This window comes from Amphiura filiformis, chromosome 1 (assembly GCF_039555335.1).
Source record: "Amphiura filiformis chromosome 1, Afil_fr2py, whole genome shotgun sequence".
NCBI classification, from domain to species: domain Eukaryota; kingdom Metazoa; phylum Echinodermata; class Ophiuroidea; order Amphilepidida; family Amphiuridae; genus Amphiura; species Amphiura filiformis.
In genome coordinates, this window is record NC_092628.1 from 91,076,131 (window position 1) to 91,104,090 (window position 27,960).

The 27,960-nt window shown below is 35.3% G+C and overlaps 1 protein-coding gene across 4 annotated transcripts; it reads left to right on the top strand.

Moving 5' to 3' along the window:
- Window positions 1-6: 6 nt before the first annotated feature.
- LOC140157238 (SUMO-conjugating enzyme UBC9-B) lies at window positions 7-27,082 on the top strand. Of its 4 annotated transcripts, none has more exons than XM_072180373.1 (9): window positions 7-111; window positions 9,268-9,381; window positions 11,551-11,614; window positions 13,374-13,393; window positions 14,205-14,277; window positions 16,808-16,917; window positions 17,696-17,775; window positions 20,826-20,895; window positions 21,507-27,082. In XM_072180373.1, exons 2-9 carry the CDS (start codon window positions 9,316-9,318, stop codon window positions 21,525-21,527), a joined length of 504 nt encoding a protein of 167 aa, XP_072036474.1. In that variant the 5' UTR covers window positions 7-111; window positions 9,268-9,315; the 3' UTR covers window positions 21,528-27,082. The 4 variants fall into 4 exon arrangements, with proteins under 4 accessions (XP_072036474.1, XP_072036481.1, XP_072036464.1 ...); XM_072180380.1 differs by having other exon boundaries at window positions 23,220-27,082; XM_072180363.1 differs by lacking the exon at window positions 20,826-20,895.
- Window positions 27,083-27,960: the final 878 nt, after the last annotated feature.

Here is a 27,960-nt window from a genome sequence, read left to right on the forward strand (position 1 = left end):
CTGCAGGCTAACATTTATTGCACTGTAAATGCTGTTTTGAATGATAAAGAATGTCAACCTTGTGTATAAAATCATAGAGGCGGCCATTTTCGTGTTCAGCAGAAGGAATAGGTATGGGTAAATCTTTGTCTTTTGTTTTCATCAATTCAGATTGATCTTAGGGCTCATAAAAGATATAAAATTTTTCTGAAGAAGGCGTTCGTATATAAAATCAGATTATTTGTGTGATTTGGTGTTAACCATCCTCTGTACTGTATTTATCTTTTTGTGTTTGCGATGTGACACTCACACTGCACTGAAAAAATCAATTCGATATTCGCCCGAACGTACATGCCGTACCGGCGAAGTTCAATGTCACTTGTTAAGTTGTCAGTGCATGTATTTTTAATTTTATCGACAATAAATTTTGACTTTGATGACAGGAATGAGACTTTTCAGGCTTATGTCTGAATTCAGGCTATTTTGTTGTCCAAAATTATGAAAATAAACATGATAAAATATGCATTTTTATTTATTTTTTGTCAGCCTGTTTTGACATCGCAAACTTAAATCAAGTTAAAAAAAACTGGGCAAAACAGACACATCATTTATCGACCTATGACAGGCCTTGTCTTTTGAGGCGCGCGATCACTCTCGCGCGCCACCGCGCATGTAATTGCATCGAGGAGCGCGATTTATCGCACACCTGATTTTATGATGTCAACTTGTCTAAAAATAGTAGGTATGCCAGGCAAACTTTTAGTAAACACATTTGCTATAACCAAAATATTAAATTCTCGATCATGAGAGCCAACTTGGGTACGCATAGTTATTTGTGTCAAGCGTACTACGCAAAGACAGACAGGCGCTTAGGCCCCGAACAATCGATTTTGAGTTTCCCGTCACATAATTTTTGAAAACAAGTGAGGTAACTTTTTCATTATTCATTATTCATTATTTTCGTGACTTTCATTATATGACAAAATGCGAGTGTAAAACACGTTGTTATTTATTCCTCACTCACTCAAAGGATGTTTAACCAAAGATATAAACTTGCAAAGAGGCTGCAAGGTCAAAATTGATACCAATTCCTTTCTTTTTACTATTATTTTTCTTATTTATTTATAATTTTGTGTGATTTAAGTACAAATTTGAAATTATCCAGTTGACGTTGACATGCGATATCGTCCACTGCATGACAGTACGAACACTGTCGCATATATTAATCGATATGTACATGACAAATCTTTAATACAAACGTCAGCAAAGTCCCATCAAATTGAAATCAAAATACTGAAACAATTGCAATTCATGAATTGGTAAGTTTTTACAGCTCCACTATCGAATCTTGCGCCAACAAAATTAAAGGGAAACCCCCATGCGTACGTGTTTTGTTGATGTTGAATACCGCATAGTTCTTGCAGCAATGTCATAAACACAACGGAGTTGAAATATATAATTTTTTGCTCTTTTTGTATATTAAATTTAATTTAAAACTATGTCGAATACTATTTTAAGGGCAGAGTAATGGGAGAGAACATGGACCTTTTCGAGCTTCATTATTTCTGAATTGTATGTCCAAAGTATATAAAACTATACATTTTTGGAAAGGAAATGAGTCAAGGAATCCCATGGTGACGTCAGATTTGTTCAAAAATCTCAAGTTTTTGAAAAAATCACAAAATTCACTTTTTACCCCAATTTTTTGTGACAACTTAGAAAAAAATCCGGTCGGAGAAAAAAAAATTCAGTTAGCTTTTCATGAAGAAGAGACATGAACTTAGGGAAGGTTTTTTATTTTTTGAAATTCGTTTCTTTTTTGAAATATTGAAAAAACATGTGAAAAAAGCCATTTTGTCACTCTATTAAGCTAAAATTGCACATAATGGTGTATATTTTTGTTTAAAACAAATATTTTGAAAAAATCAAAAAACCTTCCCTAGCCTTTGATGTACTCTAAAGGATAGTGCAAAAAGTTTACCCTTTGCTTGCATATTTTTCGAGTTATCTAGACAAAAAAATCGCGCAATATTGTCGAAAGTGAACTCTGAGAAATCGACGTTTTAGTAAAAAATGTCAAAATTATGCACAAAACGCCCGTAAATTTTAAAAGCGGTAAGACTTTCACACTTGTAAAGCTGTATCTGGTGCATGGTCTAAATATGCATCTTTTTGCACCAATGAATCTATAATCTCTGCTTTCAGTGCGCCAAAAGTTCAAAATAATTAAAAAATCTAAGTGGCATTTTGACTGCAAATTTTTGTTTTGTTTACACCACATTTGCTGGCGTTAACAACATACCGAATGCGCCTTGACTGCGTTGGACATACGCGCAGAGTTGCGCCCGCGTCCTTGCACGAATCGCTGCAGTAATCACAATATTTAGCATTCAAGCATTTCTGACTCATTATTTCCGCCAATTTACTAAGCTGTCTTGAGCCATGTGACTTTTTAGAGTTGAAAAGAGTGAAATAAATCAAGCAAAAATACGAACAAATATTAGCAAGTAGTATTTTATCAGTTTCAAGTGAAAGAATACATCTTAGTGTTGATAAATATCAAAAAATCTCAAATTCGGTCGTGGACGAATGTGTCTTCCATTACTCTGGCCTTAAAATAAATAATTGATCAATCGGGACAACAAATATAAAATTAACAGTATTATTTCTTTAATTACCACAAACAACGATATTGTGCAAAGTCACAAACAGCACTGTAGAATTAAAAAATCAGACATTGAAAAATATTTTTGTTCGACCGCATATTTCGTGCAACAGTGTCACAATAGAGCAGAGTTGAAATATATAAATTTTGCCATTTTTGTACAGTCAAATTAATGTAAAACGATACCAAGTACTATTTAAAAATATATGATTGATATTTATGAAAAGAAATCCAAAAATAACAGAATCAATATAATTATATATATATATTTTTTTTAAATTCGCACAAACATCACTATTCATTGTGCGATTTCGCGAACAGCACTGTAGAATCATTGATCTGCATGACAGCATTAATCTGTCAGTCCAGTATATGATACGCACGTGGAAAAGGACTGCGACATCAACATATTTACAAAGCGTTGCGAACCGGGCCTACAGGATCTAGGCTATCACTATCAGACGCCAATCAACCGGCCGCAATGAGTTTACTGCCGGTAGCGAAATCGATGTTTTGAATTTGATTTTTCCACTAAAAATGCACGGATTTCATCGGTTTTTTTTGCAAAAATGATAAGATTTTATTTTTATTTTTCGAAAATCGCAATAATGAATTCAAGTGCGGGCCCGAAAATGAAGTGCGGGCGGGCGACGGGAAACTCAAAATCGACTTTGCCAGGCCTTACGGCGCAAACGTCACACAGCTTTTGAGAATTGGCCAATGCCAGGGTTCGATTTAGAAAATAAAATTTACATGCACAACTCTTCTCTGGTTTTTTACTCAAAATGGGCTGAATAACACAAAATTGTGCATGCACAGGCAAAATTCTACATGCACAGCTAGAGCCAAAGTTACATGCATTTGTGCATGTAAAACCCCTCTATATCGAACCCTGGGCCAATCACACGGTCGTTGCTATCGTGTTATTCTATGAAAAGTACGCTGACGCAGAAGGTACATCCTCTCATGATCGAGAATTTGTTATTTTGGCTATAGTCAGCGAAATTCGCCTAGACCGGGCACATCGTCATCATCCCTATATCTTTGTGTCAAAAATTGCCGTGATAGTACAGCGACTCCTCTCGTTTTTCAACAGCTACGCATCGCGATTTTGCATACTATGACTATCATATGAGATACACACAGAGTTTCTATATTCTACATTATTACGATTTGTGCATGCTCTAGTACCCCATATGATGTTTCTATTGTAAGCAAGAAAATCGATTTGTTTTCAGGTAAAACCAGGGTTTTGTTTCCAGTACACTCACTCGAAAAGCAGTACACTAATTAGCGGGGCCTTGCAGCTTGCTGTGGATCAGGGTTCCCGTTAAGGTTTTAAAAATGTGCGTCCGTAATGACGCAAGTTTGCTGACGAGGTTGCAAAAACTTGCGTCCAGACAGATTTTTGTGCGTCCATCTGAAATTCACGATTATGACGATACACACGTACCCCGGGTCTACACCTCATCAAATGTTGATTGTTAAAAAAAAAAAAAAAAAAGTGCATTTTCGCGTGATATTCCATCTCCATTAAGCTATGATAATTTTTCTCATTTCTGTGTCAGTTTTGGTCCGAAGCGTGGTCAAAAACAGGTGCAAAAACATGAGCAAAGTCTGTCAATCTTGAGCAATTTTCGTTCAGTACTTTCACTTCCGCGTTTCTATTTTTAAATTAACGTGTTGTTGATGCTACAAAAACTAAAACACGCGCTGCCACAAATAATACGAAAAAGGGTTATCATTTGGATTTTGTCTTTAAAATTGCTTTTATTCATCGTAACAATAATACTAATAAAGGAAACCTAGATTATTTATGAGAAAATAAGCTTAAAATATTAAAAATTGAATATTGTCAGGTTGTGATAAATAATTAAATAAACACCGCACGTTAGCGGCACGTGCTTGCTTGTAAACAAATCAATCGGGACTTCCCCAGGCCATGTGATCAAACAGCTGTACAGCGATCGTTCGGAAAGCATGCAAAAAGTGCACGATTTCCTGATGTTGCATTTACAAATATTGCAGAATTTACTTCAATTCTCAGCAGGTGGGTCAAAATTTTGGGGCTTTTATTATCTTAAAAATATAAAAGAATAAAATTTCTTATTTTATCATCAATTAATGATAAAATTTGAAGTTTTGTCTGCGTCCAAATGCATGTGACATGGACGCAAAATACTTGATTAGCCATGTGAATTTGCGTCCAAATTTGTAAAATATGCGTCTGGACGCAATGACGCACACTAACGGGAAGCCTGCTGTGGATATCTTTTACTGCATTCTTAAATGTAAAGATTTGAAATCCAATGTAAAAATTGTAAAATATTTAATTTTGAGAATTACAATTCTACTTTATAGGTATAAAGGAACACGATTAGCCCATTCAGTTAAGTTCCAGGTGCAAGCCCTATAACACAATGCATAGTAAACTTTCTTTATCTGTGTCAATAATAGAATATTGATTTCAACGGAGTATTGAGCTGTATGGAAAAATATTTATAATTATTAATACAGGTAGTGCTGTGGTTGACATGGCGCATGCCTTATGTCGACATTAATGTCGACGTCGGCACGTATCCCGACATGTCGACATCAAAAAAAAATTTATAAAAAAAAAAATAAAAAAAAAATTTTCAAAAATATTTTTGGCCAGAAAAGCAAGTTATAGGCCCAAAATTACTTGTTATTCAAGGTTGGAAACCAGAGAAATACTGCTACTAAAAAAAAAAAATGCCAAATTTTTTTTACAAAGTTGGATAAATTTGTATATTTTGATTACCTTTGCTTCTATTGGGTTGGCTGGTCACCCTCTAAATTAGTGTTTGAATCTCTCATTGAAATACACAGTAAATTGAGGAATGTTGCATTCTGGGAATTAGAACATTACTGTGTATTTCAATGCGATCTCCAAACAGTCATTTAACCATGAAGATGGCTTGACACCACTTTGATTTCTGGTACAGAGGAACATCATAGAAGTATTTTGAATATGTGTGAGTTTGATTATGGTGGCTCATTTCCCACATAATAAAATTTGGGTTGGTATTTAGGACAATTTTGTGTGTATTTCAATGGGAAGTGGACAAATTGCGTCAAAATACATCAAATATTCAACGAGCCATAACTCAGAAACGACAAGTAGTTGAGACCTACCGTTTGAAATGTGTTCATTTGACCCATATGTGTATGATATAAGTGATTATCAAAGATGTCAAAACTATGGGTGTGAGTGAGTCTCGGGAATTCGAGTCCCGCCCGATAATCCTATTACCCGGGCAGGAAATTCCCTGCCCGGGTACCCGAAATAAAAAAAATAATTTTTTTTTTTTTTTAAAGTTTTTTTGGTTTTGTAGTGTCTCTGGACCTAGACCTAAATGCTAGGATCATTCATGGTTGACCTAAAAAAAATTGAATTTTGCACATTGTTTTGTGTTTTTAATATGAAAATTGATACATAGTTTTCATGTCATACTCTATTACCCGGTAATGATATCAAAATGCATTGAATTTGAATGCATTTTGATATCATTAATAGAGGTACCTATGACATGAAAACTATGTATCAATTTTCATATTAAAAACACAAAAGAATGTGCAAAATTCAATTTTTTTAATTTTTTTTTTTTAGGTCAACCATGAATGATCCTAACATTTTAGGTCTAGGTCCAGAGACACTAAAACCAAAAAAAAAGTTATTTTTTTTTTGCAATTTTTTTGTTTTTTTTTTGTTGCAATTTCTGGTTACCTGCCCGAAAAATGCGGCGGGTACCCGGGCACAAAATTACCCGAAAATCACACTCCTAGTCAAAACATATGCCGAGGGCACAAATTACATGACAAAATACACATGTATGATGAGTGATGAACCCCTCTCCTAAGCTTCCCCAGGAGAGCGATGACCCACTCACCTACAGCTTGCCTAACAGTTGCGAGGAGAGCGATTTGTCACTCGCCTGCAATTTTCAAAAGACGATGCTACATGGATCGAATCCATGGGTTCCTACAGTCACCCATGGAAAACAGGGTACTGAAAAGCAGTACACCATGTCCATATAGGCCAAGGGATGGTTTGTTTACATGGCAATAATTCCTTCAGAATAGGCAATAATACAGATTCCAAACATATAAAACTTACCTCATATCAGTTTTAGTTGCCCCTAATATTTAACTCGAAATTGACATGACAATTAATTCTATTTGCTCAATTTCATACCAAAATCAAGGAAAACATGGTGTTGTTATTGCAAAATAACATAAAAATCAGAAAGGTTATATCTGGTCACTGTAGTAGGCCACTTAAAGTAAAGTAATCAATAAATTGGTACTTGAATTGCGTGACTCAGTGACTTTCTGCTCATTGTAAGAGTGATAGTGTTGTAAACTTGATTGCATAACATTAAGATTGCCAACTGATAACCTTTGTATTTGAATTGTCTGTTGATGGTATTAGAACTGTCATGGATGTAAACATTACACAAAATGTCAACAAAACATGCTACTGCAGAACTCTATGCCTGTATGTGTGTGTCTGAGGGCCGATCTGAGGGCTGATGACACACATTCGATGGGTGTAAGACGAGGCCTGTTATGACATTTGTGTACATTGGTGCTACCCAGTGCCGCAGACAAGGGGGGTTGAGGGGTGCGTTACCCCCGGGCCCGGGGTTCTAGGAGGCCCGTAAAAATAAAGAAAGCGTAACTTAATAGGTCCATAAAAGCAAAAACAAAACAAAAAACAGATACCTCAGGGGGCCCGTAAAAAGGGGGGAACGTACGTAGGTTCATTTTACCCCCGGGCCCGTAATGGCTCTCGGCGGCACTGGTGCTACCCTATTTAAGTTTGCACTGAAGTGCCATCTCAGTTTTAGTGTGCTAATAAATTTTTATTTATTCTGGATAAATAATGGAGTAAATATTATTACAATTTCAAGCGTAGGAGTTTAGGCAAGAAGTACAAGAAGCTGTGTAATTATTAATATTATGACAAGCATGCAACTATTATGCTACAGGAATTCACATGCTTTTTCAGGCAGTTTAGTTTTCAAAAAGCCTGCAGTTGTTGTCAGAGTCTTAGCCAAAAATCAGAAACCACCCATCCAATCTATATCAACATTTGACCCTCAAATATAAAACAACTTGTCTATACCCATGGAAGGGTCACTGGGTTCTAATATGTCCTGATTTGGCCTTTAGGCTTTACATGTACATGTCACTTTGAATTAGTCCCAAGTTCATATGGTCGCCCAAAAATGGAGGAGCCGTAACATGAAAATGCTTTCTTCCCACTTCAAGTATGATTTATTCTAAAAGTATGATACCTATTTTAGAAAGTTTGGTGTCATTTTGTAGATAATTATGTTCTTTGTCAAATACAAAAATCCCCAAGTCAACTGCTTTGAGAGTTATACTTCAATATGTAACATGTGTCAATGGAGGAGCCGGGGCGGGTGAGCCCCATAGGGTTGTACACAAAATTGTGAAAATATGGCAAACTTCAAACCTTTGTATCTTAAAAAGTACAACTAGCATGGACCATAAATTGCACATATCATCCTGGATTGTAAATCTACCTCATAGTAGATCAACTGAAACAAAAGATGTAACTAATTAATTGCCTAATTAATTGCTAATTAAGACAATTTTCCCTATATGTTACTGTACAAAGTATGCACATAATGCTCCGACATTTCTAAATGGCCTATCTCTTGCCTGAGTCACCCTGCTTATTTAAAAGTACACATATTTTTAAGGAAATTTGATGAGGAATTCAATTTTGCTATTAGTTTTAGTGCCAGACATGGAGGAAAAAAGTTTTGATTGATAATGTCATACAAATTGTAAAATTATTTTACAATTTTTGACCACCCTGTATGTTTAACGCAAGGGATACCAAACTCTTTCTTCCTAATTTGTTTGAAGGGCCCATGTAATGTCTTTCTGAATCCATATTTATTTTGAGCTACATAGCTTTCATAAAAAGAACTTATGGGGTTTACCATGACAATAAAGATGCTAATTTTGTTGATGTTCCACCCTGTATATTTCTTACCCACCCTGTATTATGATGTTACACTTTGTTGATTTGGCATCCTTGTAATATAAGCTTTTCAGAAATATATACTTTTAATGGTCTACTATGTATCCATTAAAAGTTGTATTGAAGTGAATCAAAATTGGTGATCTTTTTATCATTTAACATTATGTTACACAAAAGATGACCAATTCATGACATGTGACCATATGCCCTTATAATCATCTGTTTTAGCTATCATGTAAAATCCATTAAATCTACCCGTCTAAAATTAGATTAGCCCGTCTTAAAGATGAGCTGAGCTCCTCACTATTTGAATCCCTATGTTTTAATACAGATATTAAAAGATTGAGCTCATTGTTGAGCACCTTAGTAAACTCAGGAGAGTGATTAACAGAGCTCCTGCAATTTTAAAAAATGAAGGCCTGTATACTCTCCTCCGGGCAAATAGCCCATAGTAGCGATATACAAGGCCGTATGCAAGAAATAAATTACCATCCTCCCTGTATCATGATCCCTTGGTCATGATCTGTACAAAATCAAGTGTGCTATTTATTTCAAATGTATTGTATACTGTTCTGTTTTTCAGTTAAAAATTTTGCTGACACCACTGAAGCACAAGCAAGAGATTTCCACAATGTCCGGTATAGCTATAGCCAGATTAGGAGAAGAGAGAAAAGCATGGAGGAGAGACCATCCATTTGTAAGTCTTGATGGATGTACAGCAAGTTTTAGTTTAATTTAATAGTTTAGTTCAATACAAGGGTTAGTATTTTTACTATTCAAGTTAGCTATAGGTCACCTTAACCTACCTGTGGTTTTTTTGCTATCGGAAAGGAAAGAAGAAACGAAAAAGGAGAGAAGGTGAAGAAAGAAGTCACTTGGTACTAGGGGTGTAAATTAACGGTTATTTGTCTAACCGTTTAAACAGACCACAATCCGGTCGGTTAACCGTGTAAACGTATGTAAAAAAAAAGAATTTAAAGTTAGTTATAGACCGTAAATTTCTTGTTATTGAAGGTTTTTACAAATACAATATGGCGGCACGCGATCGGTTGTTCAGTGGTGAAAACCCGGTGAGAATTACTTATTTCTCACCTAGCTAGCCTTGTCAGAGAGGAAATCCTGAATCAAAACTAGGTAGATCGTAGATGTTATTTTTAAGTGAAAAATAATTCTATTTGGTTTCAAGTTTGAGATAGTTTCGTTCAGAAATTGGTGCTCCGCATGAGCTTCTGAGCATTGATGAGTGCCTTCAAACTGCTACGGCGGATGGCCCTAGACCCCCAGCCGCTATTATGCCGCTCGCTAGACGCTACGCTAGATCTCGGCGCTAGATTTTTTTTTTACGTTTAAACGGTTAGTGATTTTCCTAAACGGATAGTGTATTTTACGGTCGGTTGAACATGAAACATGTAAACGTAGACACCCTTACTTGGTACCCCCAGGATTAGAACCCGGGACCCCTCGCATGCCACGCACACGATCACCGACATGTAGCTACCGAGGTTTGGGTGCCCCAGGCAGCAATTCCCTGGGTATATATGACTTAGGCTGATTGCATCATCAAGTCACATGGAATGCGTGCATGCAGAGTGGTTTTAATAGTGAGCTTTAGTGAGACTCAGTTGGGTTAGGGTTAATGTTATTTATTTAAGTGACTTAACAACTTTTAAAGCTATTTTATTATATTAACATTTTATTTTCGGGCTCAGGTGATAGATAATTAGATTTTTCAAAAAGATTTTTTTTTTAAATCGAGTTAGTACCCGATGGTTTGAAAACATTGTATCTCAAGGAACGCTAGTCTTCCAAATTATTTAAAATGTAATTTAATTACATTGGATTGCATGGAAAAGCAATAACCTCCAAAGATTTTTTGCTTTATTTTTAAATAAAGCAAAGTTACCGCATAATTATGATGCATTGTATTGGTATGACTATGAATTGATTATTATTAGGTTGTTTTGATTATTAGGATGTTTATTTGAAATTACCTTTGGAGATGGTTGAAGTCTTCATATCTAACTAGTTACACTATAACACTAACTACATGTATGGTTCTTTTATTTAATAAATTGTGGCCACTGTGGAATACTCTGTACACAAGCAGCTCCGCAGTGGCAATACACAATATACTGATAGTACTGTACCAAACTGCATGCCGGTACTTAGTATGTGACAGGTATGTTTCAAGATGGCAATAATTAATTTCAAATTACTGTTCGGTCATGGCTATAAATGGATGCATAATTGAATACCTGAGTGGAAGAAGGGCCCAACTCCATCAAAACTGTTTTTGAGATATTAAGAAAAAACATAATATTTGGAAAAGTTTTATAGGCAGAATGTTTTCATCTTCAGGGGACCTTTAATACATGAACATACAATATTACACACATTCAAAATTATATATAATGTTTCCATGGCAACGGTACAGGTCTTAATACGACCTGGAGTTGGGCCCTTCTTCCACTAATATACTGCAAGTGCCAGTTCCATAAGCAGATGTGTTATAAATAGTACATACATTCGATAATAGAAGCATGTAATATGTTAGCATTGTAGTGAAAATCGGATATCATAGATGAACAAAATTCCTCTTTAACCAAATATTTGTGGAAGAAGGGCCCAACTCCATGGAGTTGGGCCTTTCTTCCATGAAAACCATGATTAAGCGTGCTTGGAAGACTATTTGGAGGGTGGATTTTGGCTCATCTTTCACACACAAGGAAGCACAATCTGCTGGCAATAAAATGCTGGGTCTAACTCATTTTCGTAAAAAATTGGAGTTGGGCCCTTCTTCCACTCAGGTATTCAATTTACTTAATCTATGATCTAATTTGCTTCTATGTCTGTTTACTTTCACCAGGGTTTCGTAGCCAAACCAACAAAAAATCCAGATGGAACATTAAACCTTATGAATTGGGAATGTGGTAAGTAAGAGGGGTATGGATAACAGTAGATTCCAGGGAAGTATGGTGCTTTCTTGCTCTGATTGACGCAAGCACACCTGTTAATGAGCGACATACGCAGGGCTTTGTGTTTTCTTCATAACTTAAGGCCAGAGTAATGGAAGACACATTCGTCCACGACCGAATTTGAGATTTTTTGATATTTATCAACACTAAGATGTATTCTTTCACTTGAAACTGATAAAATACAACTTGCAAATATTTATTCGTATTTTTGCTTGATTTAGTTCACTCTTTTCAACTCTAAAAAGTCACATGGCTCAAGACAGCTTAGTAAATTGGCGGGAAATAATGAGTCAGAAATGCGCGAATTGGAAATATTGTGATTACTGCTGCGAGAATCGCGTCACGTGACGTGACGCAACTCTGGCGCTGTATGTCCAACGCAGTCAAGGCGCATTCGGTATGTTGTTAACGCCAGCAAATGTGGTGTAAACAAAACAAAAATTTGCTGTCAAAATGCCACTTAGATTTTTTAATTATTTTGAATTTTACGCACTGAAAGCAGAGATTATAGATTCATTGGTGCAAAAAGATGCATATTTAGACCATGCACCAGATACAGCTTTTACAAGTGTGAAAGTCTTACCGCTTTTAAAATTTAAGGACGCTTTGTGCATAATTTTGACATTTTTTACTGAACCGTCGATTTCTCAGAGTTCACTTTTGACAATATTTCGCGATTTTTGTGACAAGATAACTCGAAAAATATGCAAGCAAAGGGTTCAACTTTTTTGCACTATCCTTTAGAGTACATCAAAGTCTAGGGAAGGTTGTTTCATTTTATCAAAATATTTGTTTTAAACAAAAATATACACCATTATGTGCAATTTTAGCTTAATAGAGTGACAAAATGGCTTTTTCACATGTTTTTTTCAATATTTTGAAAAAAGAGATGAATTTCAAAAAAATAAAAAACCTTCCCTAAGTTCATGTCTCTTCTTCATGAAAAGCTAACTGAATTTTTTTTTTACTCGAACGGATTTTTTTCTAAGTTGTCACAAAAAATTGGGGTAAAAAGTGAATTTTTGTGATTTTTTCAAAAACTTGAGATTTTTGAACAAATCTGACGTCACCATGGGATTCCTTGACTCATTTCCTTTCCAAAAATGTATAGTTTTATATACTTTGGACATACAATTCAGAAATAATGAAGCTCGAAAAGGTCCATGTTCTCTCCCATTACTCTGCCCTTAACTTAACTTCTATTTAACTTAATACCACTGCTCTGCACCAACCAATGCAGTGGTATCGGCCTATCGGTTTATTGTTATGATTGAATCAGCCAATCAGAACCTTGCTTCAGTGTTTACACTGTATACGCTCTCAAAATGTAAACAAGAACCGTTCTTCTGTGCCAGCAAGTGTAGGATTACATTCTTACCTATGTAACAACTAACAACCTATTCATCTATTTTTGTGACCACCTGCTTGATCACTGTTTTGTCCAGTTTTCTGCTGTCATTGATGGTAAATTAGAATTGAGCTGAGCACACCCTTGTGGGTGTTATTGCTCCATTCTATAACTAGATATTGCACCCATAAAATATAAACAGTACACTGAATAAATGCAACACCTGGAAACAGTAACTTTCTCTCAAACTGGTAGTAATGAATCATTTTTAATAATAATCAAAAAAAGGGGTAAAACATGAAGTAAGTCAATTCCCGGATTACATGCAAACAAGACTAAAGTAGTTTAAATTTATATTTTTTACAGCAATTCCAGGAAGAAAATCGGTAAGTTTTAAGTTGTAACTTTTTTTGCTTGCTGTGCCCTGTTTGAGATGCATTTATGTAATGTGCCAAAGGGGGTTTTGACTGACATTTTCATATAATTAGGATTTGAAATGCCATGCAGATGTTAAATCACTTGGTACAAAGATCCAGGCCTTAAAATTCACAGAGGGCACACAGCCCATGGCCTCTATTGGCCTTAGACTTGGCTTTGGTACCCCTTGATTTCAGAGCATTCTACAGTACACATTAGCCTTCATGCCCTTTTTTCACTGAGCTTGAAATGAGTGCCCTTGAAAATGTTGAGGCCTGCAAAGGTTGTCAATATAATCTTATGAAACAACAAAGGTGTAACTAAACTTCAATCATTTTGTCCAAGTTAACTGAAGTTGGAGGACTTATGTTATTAAAGTCGGTTTAGAATTCTGGAACACATTGATTTCACAAATCTGGGTGGGGGCAAAACCTATCATGACAAATCAGAAACGCTGTATTTTGTAAAGGACTTATGTTATTAAAGTCGGTTTAGAATTCTGGAACACATTGATTTCACAAATCTGGGTGGGGGCAAAACCTATCATGACAAATCAGAAACGCTGTATTTTGTAAAAAAGAAAATATACTGGTCAGAAATCATTGTAAAATTTGTGATAAGTGAAGAGAAATTGCAATTATATGATGCATATGATGGGCTAAAAACCTTTTTGACTATACACACAAGTCACACATCGTATGTAACATCAATTGTTATTAAATTAATGAGTGCTTCTCAATAACTATGTTTTCATCTTGTGTTTCATGCCCATCATTTCAGACGCCCTGGGAAGGTGGTTTATATAAGTTACGAATGATTTTCAAAGATGACTATCCATCATCACCTCCAAAATGTAAGTATCTTTAGCCAGCTTAATACTATATTTCATAGTGGAGAAAACTTTGAAATAAACTTAAATGCAAGGATCAAACCAAATGCCCATATTGTTATTTGTAATGTATGGCCCTTAAATGGGTTACAGATGGTTGATAACCCAAAAACTGATGCTTCCAATATCAGGAGTGTGCCCAGAAACCTTCTACCCCAGAGGCCTGTGAGCATACAGGTCTGTTGGTTGAGTTAGAAAATAAACTTCACATCTTCAGTTGCCCGTACTGCTATCTTGTTCAAGGATTACGCACTTGGCATATGCCAACAACATGCTGCATACACTCTCCTCGACAAGCGTGTACTGTGTAATAATTTGCTGTAGAAGTGACGCATACCTGCCTACCGTTCAGATTTTTGCGGAACTGTTCCGCTTTTTAAACCTCAAAGTCGGTAAAAGGCGGAACATTCCGATTTTCCCGATTTTACTAAGAAAAAGTCGGAACTTAATCAAAAGATGATGACTCTTTCTGGACTCATATATTTCCAATTTTATAATGAAAATTCCTTAGAACCCTGACTGGATGACTCTGCTAGATAATGGTACTCATTTAACATGCATGTGGTCAAATCTTTTATATTATTGAGAACATCTTTTCATGCCCAAAATAATGAAATTTGTTCCATTATCAGACCAGCATGTTATACTGATTGTGTCAGGTTTTGCATTTAAAGACTCATCTCTTTTTCCTCAATGAATATTACCCTAGTAAGAAGTATGTAATGTGTATTAATGAACGATGATGTTTGAGATGATGCTGGACTGATGCCGTATAGGCCTATACCCTAATATCAAGTCATGTTTAATTATTCGCTAAATTTGTGCTGCTTAAACGCGAATAAAACATTTTCTAACGCGCTTGCGCCACATGTTATATACACAAACATTGAAATCCTTGTACTGGGGAGTCATCTTACCGCAGCAGCTAAGGCCCGGAGTCTATAAAACGTTCTAGGGCTGACTTTATTGTAGGCCTCCTTATTACCGAATCAAATCAAATCAAATCTGAAAACTTGTCCACTTTGCAGGCAGGAAAAAAGTTTTTACCTTCTGGAAAATCTACCGGTCTAGCTGTTATGAGCGAAAGACATAAAGTGACAACGCCTAGATTCTTTCCGAATCACCTGACATGCTTGAGTGAACAAACTCTGAAACGCCTTTGTTAATTGATAACAATTACGCTTAGTCATGTATGCTTCATCTCTGTATAGAAAATACATATCTAAATGGAAGCAAACTTGGGTCAAAGGTTTGAATATGAACCTTTTAGCTGTATCCTTTGGCTTTGTGTGGCCGTCAGTCGGGGTGGCCTTGAGGTTGGGTGGGGGGTGAGTGTGTGTATGTATTTCCCTTCGGATAGGCCTACTATTTTAGTCCCACTTTATAGTGACATCACTCTGTATGTTTAACATACCAAATTTTACAAATTATTCTTATCAATGTAACAATGTATTCTTCAGGAGGTCAAAATGTGATGAATCATCGTTTTATATTATGATTATATATACTGTATCAATTTCAGTCATGTTGGCCATGGTATTAGGTAAAAAAAACTTTGAAGAATGTCTCTCATGTACAAAAGTATAGGAAACTGAACATTTAAAACCACTTTTTAGGATGAAGGAAGCATTTTGTCAAAAAAGTCTAAAACAGGTTTTTATGTCAAAAATGGTCTCTTTTGAGGTCAATCTGCTAAATTCGCCTGGGCTTAGGTATCTAATTTGCATATTTTATGGTATAATTTTGAGAAAACAAGCCAAGATAACAGACTTGAAGAATATTGCATGTATAATAGATATTCTTAAAGGCTGTTGTTATCAGGCTTGTTTTCTCAAAATAACCTTATTTTTTTAATTCATTTGAATGTAATTTTCCCTTCAGAAATGGTGTCTCCTGTAGTGTAAAATGTTAAGAAACCCTCTGGCTTCGGGGGGCTTCGCTAGAGTCCGAAATTTACCGTTTTCTAAAATCCATTTTCCGTGTTGTAATCTGTGTTGTAAAATTTGTATATCCGTGTCATGAATAAAGCTTAAAATGTATAAACAATGATATTAATGTCACAATAAAGTGTTAAATATCGCGATCATTATGCTCTGATTGGAATTGGAATATTATAAAAGGCCGACTATTATGATGTTTGGAGTGCTATAGGGGGTTCATGCCTTGGTAATATACCTTTATTTCGGTATTATTAAACAGTATTTTATCATAAAAATTTACATACACAACTCATGATTGTTTTTAACATTTATTTCTCTTATCTTTTAACAATAATTGTCACATCATACAAAAATGTCATTTTCCGTGTTGTACCTCCGATTCCGTGCTTTTCTTCCGTAAAACGGAAAACTTCGGACTCTAGGCTTCGCCCACTCGACCCCCACCCCTGGACCCCCCCCTTAGGTTAGTATACGGCCTGATACGCGACACCCGAAATGATCCAACAAGTAATATGGCGTTTTTAACTTTCATTTTATTCTCTTGTTACCTGCAGGTAAATTTGAACCTCCATTATTTCATCCAAATGTGTATCCATCAGGCACAGTATGTTTGTCATTGTTGGATGAGGAAAAAGACTGGAGGCCGGCAATCACAATCAAGCAGGTAAGAGTCACAGAAGAAGACATCCCATAATGCAGTGTGTGAACAGATCTTACATTTGATATGACAGTTACCCATGATGCCTTGCACCAAATCATGTTGGTATTGATTATCATGCATGCCATATGAATGCACATCGTTGGGGTGTTGTAATTATGAATATGTTACTGGTTTACTTTACCTGTGTTAAAGATAGAAAGGCAAAGATGAGGTTTTTATGGATATGGGTCATTCTTGGGATTTTTTAAACATTACCAACCTCCTTATCAATCAGATTTCGAAGTTGACATATCAAGTTGCAGAAAAATCAACTCAAACCAATCAGAAATCATATCTTTATCTCTTCCTGTTTACGATAGTGTTGGTAACAAGCTTAGTAAGGTTTTGTGACATAACAAAGAATATACCATAACACAAGCAGTGCTTGTAATAAGCCAAAATGTTTAAGGGACATGTAGATACTTAGATCTCTTAGGTTTGAAGTTCTTATGACCCATGTCAATTTAGTGTGACCCAATCGCAATTACTGGATATTGGATTTCTAATTAATGGTAATAGTAGAATAAGGGGAAAAGGGCTAATTATATTTTTTGAAAAGATTGATAAAAATTAATGAAGCAGACATTTTATTGGTCACTCTTAATTTGTCCTGGATGGTACAGCATCCTTTTTCTAGCAAATGTTTTTCTATCACTAGTTATTTATCTTTCATGGATCTTTGCCCAAGCGAAGTTTAATATCAGTAGCATTATAACATTTTTTCTTTTAATTTCTAATGTAGATTCTTCTAGGAATCCAAGATTTGTTAAATGACCCAAATATAAGAGATCCAGCTCAAGCAGAAGCGTACACAATCTACACGTAAGTAGCAATTCATGTATGGTGTACACAAACTGTTGTATGGTGGTATTTGCTGATGGAAAAATGAACTATAATGTTATGTTTTATTATGTAAAAAAAAAAAAATTATCTTCGAAAGGGTCATGGCTAAAAAGCCTTTGGTTTTCACTTAAAATTGGATGTGTGATAGACCAATTCTTGTTTGTTGAACTTTGTAAAAGATGTCCTGCTTGGAACTGAGGAATTGGTCAGCAAAAAATCACTCATCAGTTAAGGGATCTAAAATGAGCGTTTATTATGTTTCGATAGTATTTTTGTGGGACATGAGAGCACCTCAGACCTATCGATTGTATTCTGAATACTGAAGCATGTCTTTCTGATATCAAATAATTTTCATTTTTGAAAATCACAATATAATACAAATTTTATGACAAATTATAAAAATTTGATATTTTTCAAATTTTGATATATAACAGTCCTCGGTAAATTATATAAATCTAATGATATATTCTTAAAGTGTATGTAGCAGGGAGGAAAAGCCGACGGTCAATTGAAAATTTGACCTTTCATATTGAAGATATAGATTTTTTTCCCAAAAAGACCTAATTGTTTTTGGTGTTTTGGGAAAAAAAATCCATATCTTCAATACGAAAGGTCAAAATTTTCAATTGATCGTCGGCATTTCATCCCACCTACATATTACGCTTAGTATAAATCATCAGATTTATAAAGTTTACTTTTTAGTACTGTTAAATATCAAAATATCAATTTTAATGATTTGCCATAAAATGTGTATTAAATTGCTAATTTCAAAAACCAAAATTATTTGATATCAGAATGACATTCTTCGTATTCAGAATGCAATTCGATATGTCTGATGTGCTCTAATGTCCCAAAATAAATACTGTCCAAACGTTCATACCCCAGCCCTTAATAAATCCGATATTTGCGTCAGCAAATACTACCTATACATCAATTTGAGATTATCTGAAATCACTTGTCATTAAACTTCAGCAGCAGATTTATGGGTGATGTGTGGCTCAGATCTGATAAAGCAGAATGGTGACTATGATTGGGTGGAAAGGCTGATAATGGAATCTGGTTATGAAATCTTTTTTATCTTCCTGCTTCATTGCAGACATTTTGTATTGGTAGTGTTTGTAAATGTGCTGATGATGCCACATGTGTTTGCAATAGCTGAAGTTTATGATGGTGATTTGATAAGTGTCAAGACATACCATTAACTCTTTCACAAGTTTATTAACAATCCCATCCAGTAGAATAGGAATATGTGGGAACTTGAGTCACACATATTGTTTCATTGGCTTGGAAAACATCTTAATCTATTGATTAAAATGAGTCTTACGCTAAGTCCTTGGCTCAATTATTGTTGGGTAAATGGATCATGAGAGTCGTTTTGAGGGGACTTGAAGCCATCGGTCTGGCTCCTGTGTATTTCCTTCAGGTTTACGACTAATTGGAATATGGAAGGGAAAAAAAAAGAATTGAAAGCAGTGAAATCATGTGAAGTAAACCATAGCATTTTAAAAGCTAGTACAATGACTGTGACTGGTTATGCCTAGGCTTAGAGAGAAAACGCAATCTCGCTTTTCTTGCCGTGAATCTCGCTTTTCAGTGCTTTTCTCGCTTTTAAAAGATTCATTTCTACCACGAAAATCTATTTCTGTGGCGAATGGTTGCAGAATTCGACAACCATTGCAACTAAAAAAGCTTAAGTTTGACCTGATTTTCCGGCCTGAATTTACAAAAACGGTCCATTTTCTGGCACATCCAAGCAACAACACAAGTAATATTCTTTATTTACTACTTTAAAAGCTGATTTATGAGGACAAAACTTGTGTATTTTCAGGGCTGTCAATTTTTTGGAATTGCTTGGCGTGAGACAGAGGCGTACCGGGATTTGCCGACTTCAATGTTCATTTTGACCCATGATTATTTGAGCCACGGCACTCGAGAATGTGAAAAAGGGGGGGAACAACAAATTATTCATGACGATGCGTGAGATTTTAATCATTTTCCAGCTTTTTGCGTGAGATTTACTACCTAGGCGTGAGATTATACTACCTTGGCCTGAGACCGTGAGAAAGTGACCCAATGCGTGAGAGTTGACAGCCCTGGTATTTTTGATGACAGTCCGGTCAATTTGTCATGTTTGTTTTGGTATCACTCAGGGGTATGGAGTCAATGAAATACTGCCCTCAATTTTTTTACCTTTTTTTTTCTTTTTTTCTTTTTTACCTTTTTTTCGCCTATTTTGGGGCATAAATCTCGCTTTTTCTCGCATTTTGAAGTTACCATCTCGCATTTTTGGTCAAAATTTTTTTTTTTCTCTAAGCCTAGCTAGGCCCTAGGACACTCCCGGACTATGATCAAAACAGCTTGAATTGACCAAAGCTAAACAATGAGAGCTAGGCACCATGCTTTCAAACAGATCGTTTAGGTGAAGAATTAACCACTAGCTAGGATTGTGGCTAGGTAGTGATTGTACATGGGAGCTATTTTCTTTCTTTCTTTCCATCTGTTCCAAAGTAATACATTGATAAATGTCGTCATTTGTATTACCCTCTAACTTGTAATTTCAAAAACCTACTCTGCTACCAAGTACCTTGTGTTGTATATATTTCAAATCAGAATTTAAAAGAGTTCTTGTGTCTAAATCATTAATGCTACATGCCATGCTTAACTCAGCAATAATAAGAAGGAAGATTGAAGCATAAATTATACTGCACACAAAAATGTTTAGACTAAATTGATTAAAAATTTTTTTTAATGTTGATCAGTAGATTCTGATTTGCATAAAAAAAGATGTTTTAAACTAGATAAAAATTCATTATTATTTGATTTGATTTACAGTTGCATTAGGTACATGTAATACCTGAATGTCCACGTATTATACTTAATCTAAGAGCAACTAATTGAGAGTCTCTAACATGAAGTTGAATTAATCAATTCAGTATTATTTTGAATGGAAAATGAAAGCATCAATTAAGTTATATCTTTTTTTGTTTGTGATACTCAATATCAGTTTATTATCTCTTCTCTATTCGCAGTCAGAACAGAACAGAGTATGAGAAGAGAGTAATAGCTCAAGCAAGAAAGTTCACTCCTGTTGAAGATAAGGTCTGTTGGTAGCTGGTTTACCTCTTTACATGTTCTATTTATGCTTGACATTTGCTTCTAAGCCACTACCCAGTCCATCACTTGCTGCCAAATTGCATGCTAATCCAAATCACATACTAAAGTAGCAGTCACTCAGTCATTGCATGCTCTCATTGCTTTTGTTCATGGTACATGCCTTAAATTATGTTTGCCCAAACTACTATGTTTTGACACACACAAGGTTACTGTGGTAATGCAGAGAACTAACACAGTGGGTCAATATCTTTGCTAGTTTGCCTTTTATACTAACTTAAGGATCTGCTGAGACTTAATTTTCTGTCAGTTACCATATTATTAAGCACCTAAATGTTGAAATTGTTGTTCATAAATCCTAGTACTTCTAGATGCAGCTATGTAAAGCACATCAAAATGTACCTTTCATTTATGCTATATACCTATTTCATTGGGTGGACACTAATAATTTGTTTTATCAGCAGCTACTCTCATGAGTCTCACCATAGTTGTATTTCGGTGATTTGTACACTATACACATTAAAAAATGTCTTTCTGTTATTTGTAAGCAATGCTTATTATCCCATTTCCATATTATTTTTCTGTTTTAATTTCTGCAGCCAGAACAAGCTAGAGTATGAGAAAAGGGTTATCGCTCAAGCCAGAAAATATATCCCCGACAAGTCAAACAACGGACTTGTAGTAAGACAGCAGTGCACTTAACCACACATCAGCATCACCTCCCTGCCAGCCAGTTACAAGTCATAAACTCATTGCATGAACACCATTTGATTGGCTGACTGAGCAAACAAAATACAAACCAATTTCAAGCATCTCTCGGGATGCATAGCTTATATTTTCCTGTGTGCCTTGTTCTGTACAGTGAGATTTTAAAGTCCACAGCAAAAGCATATTTTGGTTCAATTTGGAGTTTTGGGAATAGTGTGTTATAGCCTGTTTCTTGGGTTTATGCTTTAAATTAATTTGTCACCAGATTTGCTGACCTCAAAAAGATTACATGGAGGTCAAATTCATAGTAAAAATACAGGCTAGCTTTCTATTATTGGATACATGTGTCTCATATAGGAAACTCTGGATAGAAAATTAATTCATCTGTCAGTGACCGTCACAAAACAATGCAATTATGTTCCTCTAACTGCCTGGATTTGGATTTGAAAATAAAAACAACAAGTGCAAAGTATTTAAACTTAATATGCAGTTACGAGGACATGCATGTTTAAACTGCATTATGCAAAACAATAAATAAGCAAACATTACTACATGTATGACAAAGATATTAAATATCTTCAATATGTTGGTTATCTCACTGTACAGAACAGGCTTTTAGCAATCTTGCATCAGCGATATTTGCAAAACTTACCAGTAACTGTATGTATTATTAATGTGTGTACATTTTGTATATAGTCATGACTATTTGTCATACTAGGTATTAGATATGATGAACAGAGGGTATGTTTTGATGATATCTTACTTGGGTCCAGTAAAATTAAAATGCATTTGATAATATTTTCGAATACATGTAAAATTTGAAGATAAACCATTTGATCTTTGGTCCTATATTTGGTTTAGAAGTATGGAACAAATCAATGTCGGATTAGTAGCCATACCTAGAATGTATAAAGTGAGCTTGCTGCTTTGTCTGTCATGCATGTGCTGCACTCTCAATTGAATGCAATGTAAAGGCTGTTCACTGAAGATTTTCAAGGTCCCAAGTGCTGCTTGTGGTCGGTGAATAATACCACTGTAAAGTAGACCTGTCCAAATTAGTAGCAATGAAATTTCTGTCATAATATCCTTCACAGTGTTTATGGTTCAATCTGTTGATTCTTTAAATTATTTGTTTGATGATTTCATAAATATCCTGTAATCATGTTGATGATGAAGGCCATCAAGATTTGCAGTGAACAGCATTTATACCAAAACCAAGAACCTACTTCAGCAGGTATTTACTTTTTACTGAGTACAGTAAAATGAATGAGAAAGCTATTAAACTGCCTCTGTAGGGTTGGGTACAAAAAAAAACAGGTTTTCTAAGTGAACTGGTATCTTTCACAAACACTCATCAATTCCTGTAGAAGACTATTACAGAATGTCACAGAATATCCAAAGTGTTTGAACTTAAAAATATGATGGCAATACCATTTTTGAAATTCATTTCATTACAATGAGATATGCAGTATAAATTATACGATAAAAAAACATGTTCAAACATCTCTAGATTGTCTTTGATATTTTGTTTAGTCATTTGTATATATACTAATATTTTAAACAGGCGTAAGTAAACATTGTATTCTTATTATTGATCATTGCAGACAGAACAAGCTAGAGTATGAGAAGAGAGTACGGCATCAAGCCTCTTTCTTTGAGGCTCCGGCTGATTGAGGAGTGTGTGTGTGTGTGTGCACATCATCTTCTCTTACGTAGTACATACAACTCTCTTCTTTTTCTGGATAATTTGAAATCTGCTTCACCAAGGACCATTGCACAGTTGGTGGAGAAAAAAACTTGTATACAACAACAAACGATATGTTGACTTATATTTATAGCTGTGTTTTCACACTAAACGTTGTAATGTAAATAGTAACGTATAGAACGTCACTCAAACGTAAGCATTCACATTCTCTTCTTCCATCATGGTATTTACAGTGTTGTACAAAGCTGCAATGCATGGTAGGTTCATTATTACAGGGATATACCAGAGGTTCTCAGCAGGTGGCCTGCAGGTCAAATCCGGCCTGCCAACCACTGATATTTGGCCCTTGACCAACTCTAAGCAGGGCTGCCTTTTGAGGAGAGCGAGAGCAATCACTCTCTACTGCTCTCCTTAAATCTGATATAGGGGAGTGATTTTAGCTCTCCTTTAGTTGACCATTCTCTCCTTACATTCTATTGTAAATACTCTAAACAGCTCCCCTTGAATGCTCCAGAAGAGCTATTTAATGCTCTCCTGTAAATTCCCTGTCTAAGGAAATCATAAGAAAATGGAATGTGTTTGGCTCCAAGTCATGTATGTTTCACACCTTGTGGCCCTGGAACAAATACAGTTGAGAACCCCTGAGACATACAGTTATTTTGCCAGTAAAAAGGATTTCCACTTTGACATTCTTGATTTGAAAATCAAACCAGGGTCGTTGCTAGACACTGTTACACCCCCCTCCATTCATAGATTTTGCTGGTAATTTGGCAAAATCATGCACGCGTCGGCAATAGCCATTTTTGTAGCGTTGTATTGCAATTGAAGTTACTATTGAAGGAGGGCGAAATACATTACGGGTCATCAATTCACAATTTAAGTTGGCAAAAAGGATTTTAGTTGCCAAAAAAAGCTCTTTACTAACCCTATTCCGACTGGTCTAGCGACGGCTCTGACCACCTAATTTTTCACATGTTCTATTCAAGAAGAAAGGTGTACAATATTCAAGGAAAGAATTGCCTGTGTATGATGGCAGCCCTAAATAAAACACATGACCTAAACGTCACATGTGCAGTGTATTCTTAGGGTGTTCTAATTTACAGAAAGAAAAGCTGTCAAAATTACACGACTGTATAATCCTTTAAGCTAACATGTGCAGCATAAGTGCAAAAGAGGCAAATGCATCAGCAACAAAATCAGAGAATTTAAAAAGAAGAAAACTGGGAGGAGAGATGCTTAGGAAGAAGAGAATGTGAAAATAATTGTGCAGAAAAAATATTGACCCAATAAAAGGAAAGCAAACAACGCATATGCGTAGAGTAACTTTTCATGCCCTGTTTAAGTTATGGGCCGGCCGAAAGAGGAAGGAAAAATGCAGCCAACTGGTGCATCTTTGTTTTCATGCACGCCACTGTAATGTTTAGTGCTTTGGTTTCATCATATCTTGAGGATCAGTGGATGATGCTTGTGAGGCTTTTTTAACTTGAGTGGATTTTTCTAATCGTATAAGTAACCCCATTGTATACTAAGTAACTCGCCATAAAATGGATTTCTATTAGAAATCCCTATTTATATGTAAATATGATGATTTCGATCATATACCTTCCTTTGGGAAATCATACCTATGTGAATTAAAGATTCATTGTAAGTATTGGCATGATGAGTGAAATCATGTTCATAGTGAAGTCCATAAATATACCCCTCTACATAACTTTCCATGCATTCGTACAGGGTATCACATAGTATCTATAGTATTCAGCAAATTCCTTCAGCATCGTCCGTCTGCTCTTTCTGATTATCGCTTTAAAAGAATTAGGTCACATGATGCTACGCAGTTAGACCCAAACGAGGTGCCGATGTGATGATGTGATTTAATTAGCCAATCAGAATCCCACATCTGTGTTTGCGCCAAAACGGCAGACCGCTGAAGAACCTTGCTGAAAACTACAAATTGATGCATGATTCGCATCCTCACACACTGGTGTGAAATGCATCATCAAAGTTTCATCAAAGTTTTAATAGAAATATAGAATATATTGCGGACAGTGAGCCACTGGAGTAGTGCATGAGTATGGAGTTGGTGCTTATGCCTGGCCCCAGACTAGCAGTTGCAACAAACATAACAGTTTTTCAATGGTGTGTGACACTTTAAAAAAAACTGCTATGCTCGTTGTAAGTGCTTACTATGATGCAGGCATTATGGATGGGAAAAACCTTCACAAATATCAGCCACTTATCTTTTAGATTCATTTCTCCCTCATCTATGTGGTATTTTGACATTGTGTTGAATACCTCAAGAAAAAAGTTTATTTTTACATGTTGTTATTTGTTGTTAAGATATCATTAGTTATGATTGTAAGCTAAGTAATTAGTGAAATGTTACCATAAATGTGTTTTTATACTCTAGTCCATTTGGTTATTTGTATTGATTTTATGGTGTCTTTGAAACTTGTAAATGTGAACTGGGAAATGAGAAGCGCAAGGTGTATTGAAATAAGTACATTTGTGCAAGTCAAGTATAATTCCCCATAGACCATACATCACAGGTGTTGATGAGAATTATCCTTTGATTGGGCTTCATAATTCACCAAGTTACCCCTATAAGGGATTTGTGTCTTTTTTTTTGTGAGAATCCTTGATATTCTGACAAGAATCACTTGCAAGAAAATGTTGTACAGTGGAACCTCATGAACACAAAACTGTCAAGGCTTGGTTAACAGAATTGTATGTAATCCGTTCTTTATAATGTATCAAATATATGCTTCGGACTTGAAAAGCACTTTGTGTTATCGGGAATTGTGTGTTAATGAGTTTCCCCTGTATTAAAGCTGAATTTACATTTGATCTGGAAGTGTCGTGCATTGTTTTTCAAAATCAATAGGCAATTACACTTTAAAAGCAGCACATCTTTTCAAATGTATCAAGTTCGGGTCTTTGTTCTTTCCAACGCAATTGACAGAACACGGCCAATGTATTTAAAATATTTTCAAATCACAATATGAGTAACATCAGTAATTGGTGATGGTTTCTAGTGTTACTTCCATTTTAGCAAACTGACTATGGTGAAAAGTAAGTTAATTAGCCAAATAAAAGATTCAAGAGCATGACAGTAAATGATCAAAAAAGTGACAAGCTTTCTGAAGAGTTGACAATTTTCATTAAAAAAAATAGGTGATGTTGCATTGTTTTGCAAAAGATTGAAATGTATTTGGAAAGAGCGCATTTGAAGTCCAGTTGCCAAAGCTACCAGGTATATTCAGCTGAATTCAAATATAGCAGTTGAAACTGAACAAGATTGTTCTCTCATTTACCAGTTTACAAGCAATGTTAATAAGATAAATCAGAATCTATACTATGAGAGAACCAAAACTTACAAAGGTGATTGGATAACATAGTATACCCATAACATAATAATTTCAACAAATAATGATAACTAGTTGTTGGTCGTATAATATGTATCCAAGTCGGATTTATGATTTTAGCGTTGGGACCTCTTTAACCAACTTGTAAAAAAGAGCGTTTGCTTTTTGCTGTTTACATACAAGTCAAATTGTAATCCGTAAGTTAACTCTTGAACTCAATACAAAATTATTGTTTACCTAGAGGCAAACATATATTTTGTATTAAATTTTGTTACTTTGCTTATTAAGAGTGCAAGTGTTACCTAAAGCAAATGTTGCATTGTCCAAGTAACCCATTATAAATGTCCCAATGCATTTTACATGATGTAAACAAAAAGAAAAATTTGTATAAAAATCTTGACTTGTTCCATTCAAGTTGTGTATTATATTTATTATTAAATATGTTGGGAGGTGTACAAATTTCACAAAATAGAAATTCTTGGAATTTGATTTATTAATAGAAAACATTTCCACAGGGCATAATGAATCTATGAAGCCTAACGGTTCCCTTGCCGTTGTTTTGCTCAATGACTAAACCAGAGATTAAAAAAAGTTAGAGATGGCAATATCAAGGTTCATGTGCTGTTGTAACTGTCTTGCAGATCATGAGGGCCAGTTATTCCAATGCAGATATTTAATTAATCACACATTTTGGTGTGTGTTCTTTATTTTGGTAAAATATTAGTATGACTGTGCTTGTGTCACAATTGTACATTACATTCTTCATGGACTGTTTGACCCTCGTTGAATCACTTAAGGTACTTCTATCTCTACCATAATGAATCTCTACATACTACAGGCAAGTCAGTACAGCAACTGATGGTGCACCTTCATCAGCCAATTGGATGCTGATCTTGTACAAACCTGCTTCGATCAGGCAATAAGGATCACACTTTAAATAGTGTTTATGAACCAAAATACTGGTTTGGCAGATTTGTGATGGAGGATTGTGGCAGGGATTTTAGCACCTAACAATGGTTGGTTATGGTTGTAATAATGAAGCTGTCATCACTACATTGACTGCAAGACTTACATGACTACATGATGGCTAATCCAAGTGTACATCTACAAGTTTCATCATAAGAGTATGATTATTCAATGACCCTTGTGCAGGGCAATTCCAGGAGTTCAAAGTAATGCTAGTATTGCAAAGAATGTGCATCAAACCTTGCCTTGTTAATATTATTTATTTATCTTACATGCCTACATGGTTTTATATCTAGTGAATAGATTGGGCTA

What these genes read in the sequence shown, in the direction of transcription:
- LOC140157238 (XM_072180363.1), top strand. Translation starts at nt 9,316, where the DNA reads ATGTCCGGTATAGCTATAGCCAGATTAGGAGAAGAGAGAAAAGCATGG. An exon ending in GGAGGAGAGACCATCCATTT is followed by an intron (nt 9,382 to 11,550) that starts GTAAGTCTTGAT and finishes TACTTTCACCAG; the next exon opens with GGTTTCGTAGCCAAACCAAC. An exon ending in TCCATCATCACCTCCAAAAT is followed by an intron (nt 14,278 to 16,807) that starts GTAAGTATCTTT and finishes TGTTACCTGCAG; the next exon opens with GTAAATTTGAACCTCCATTA.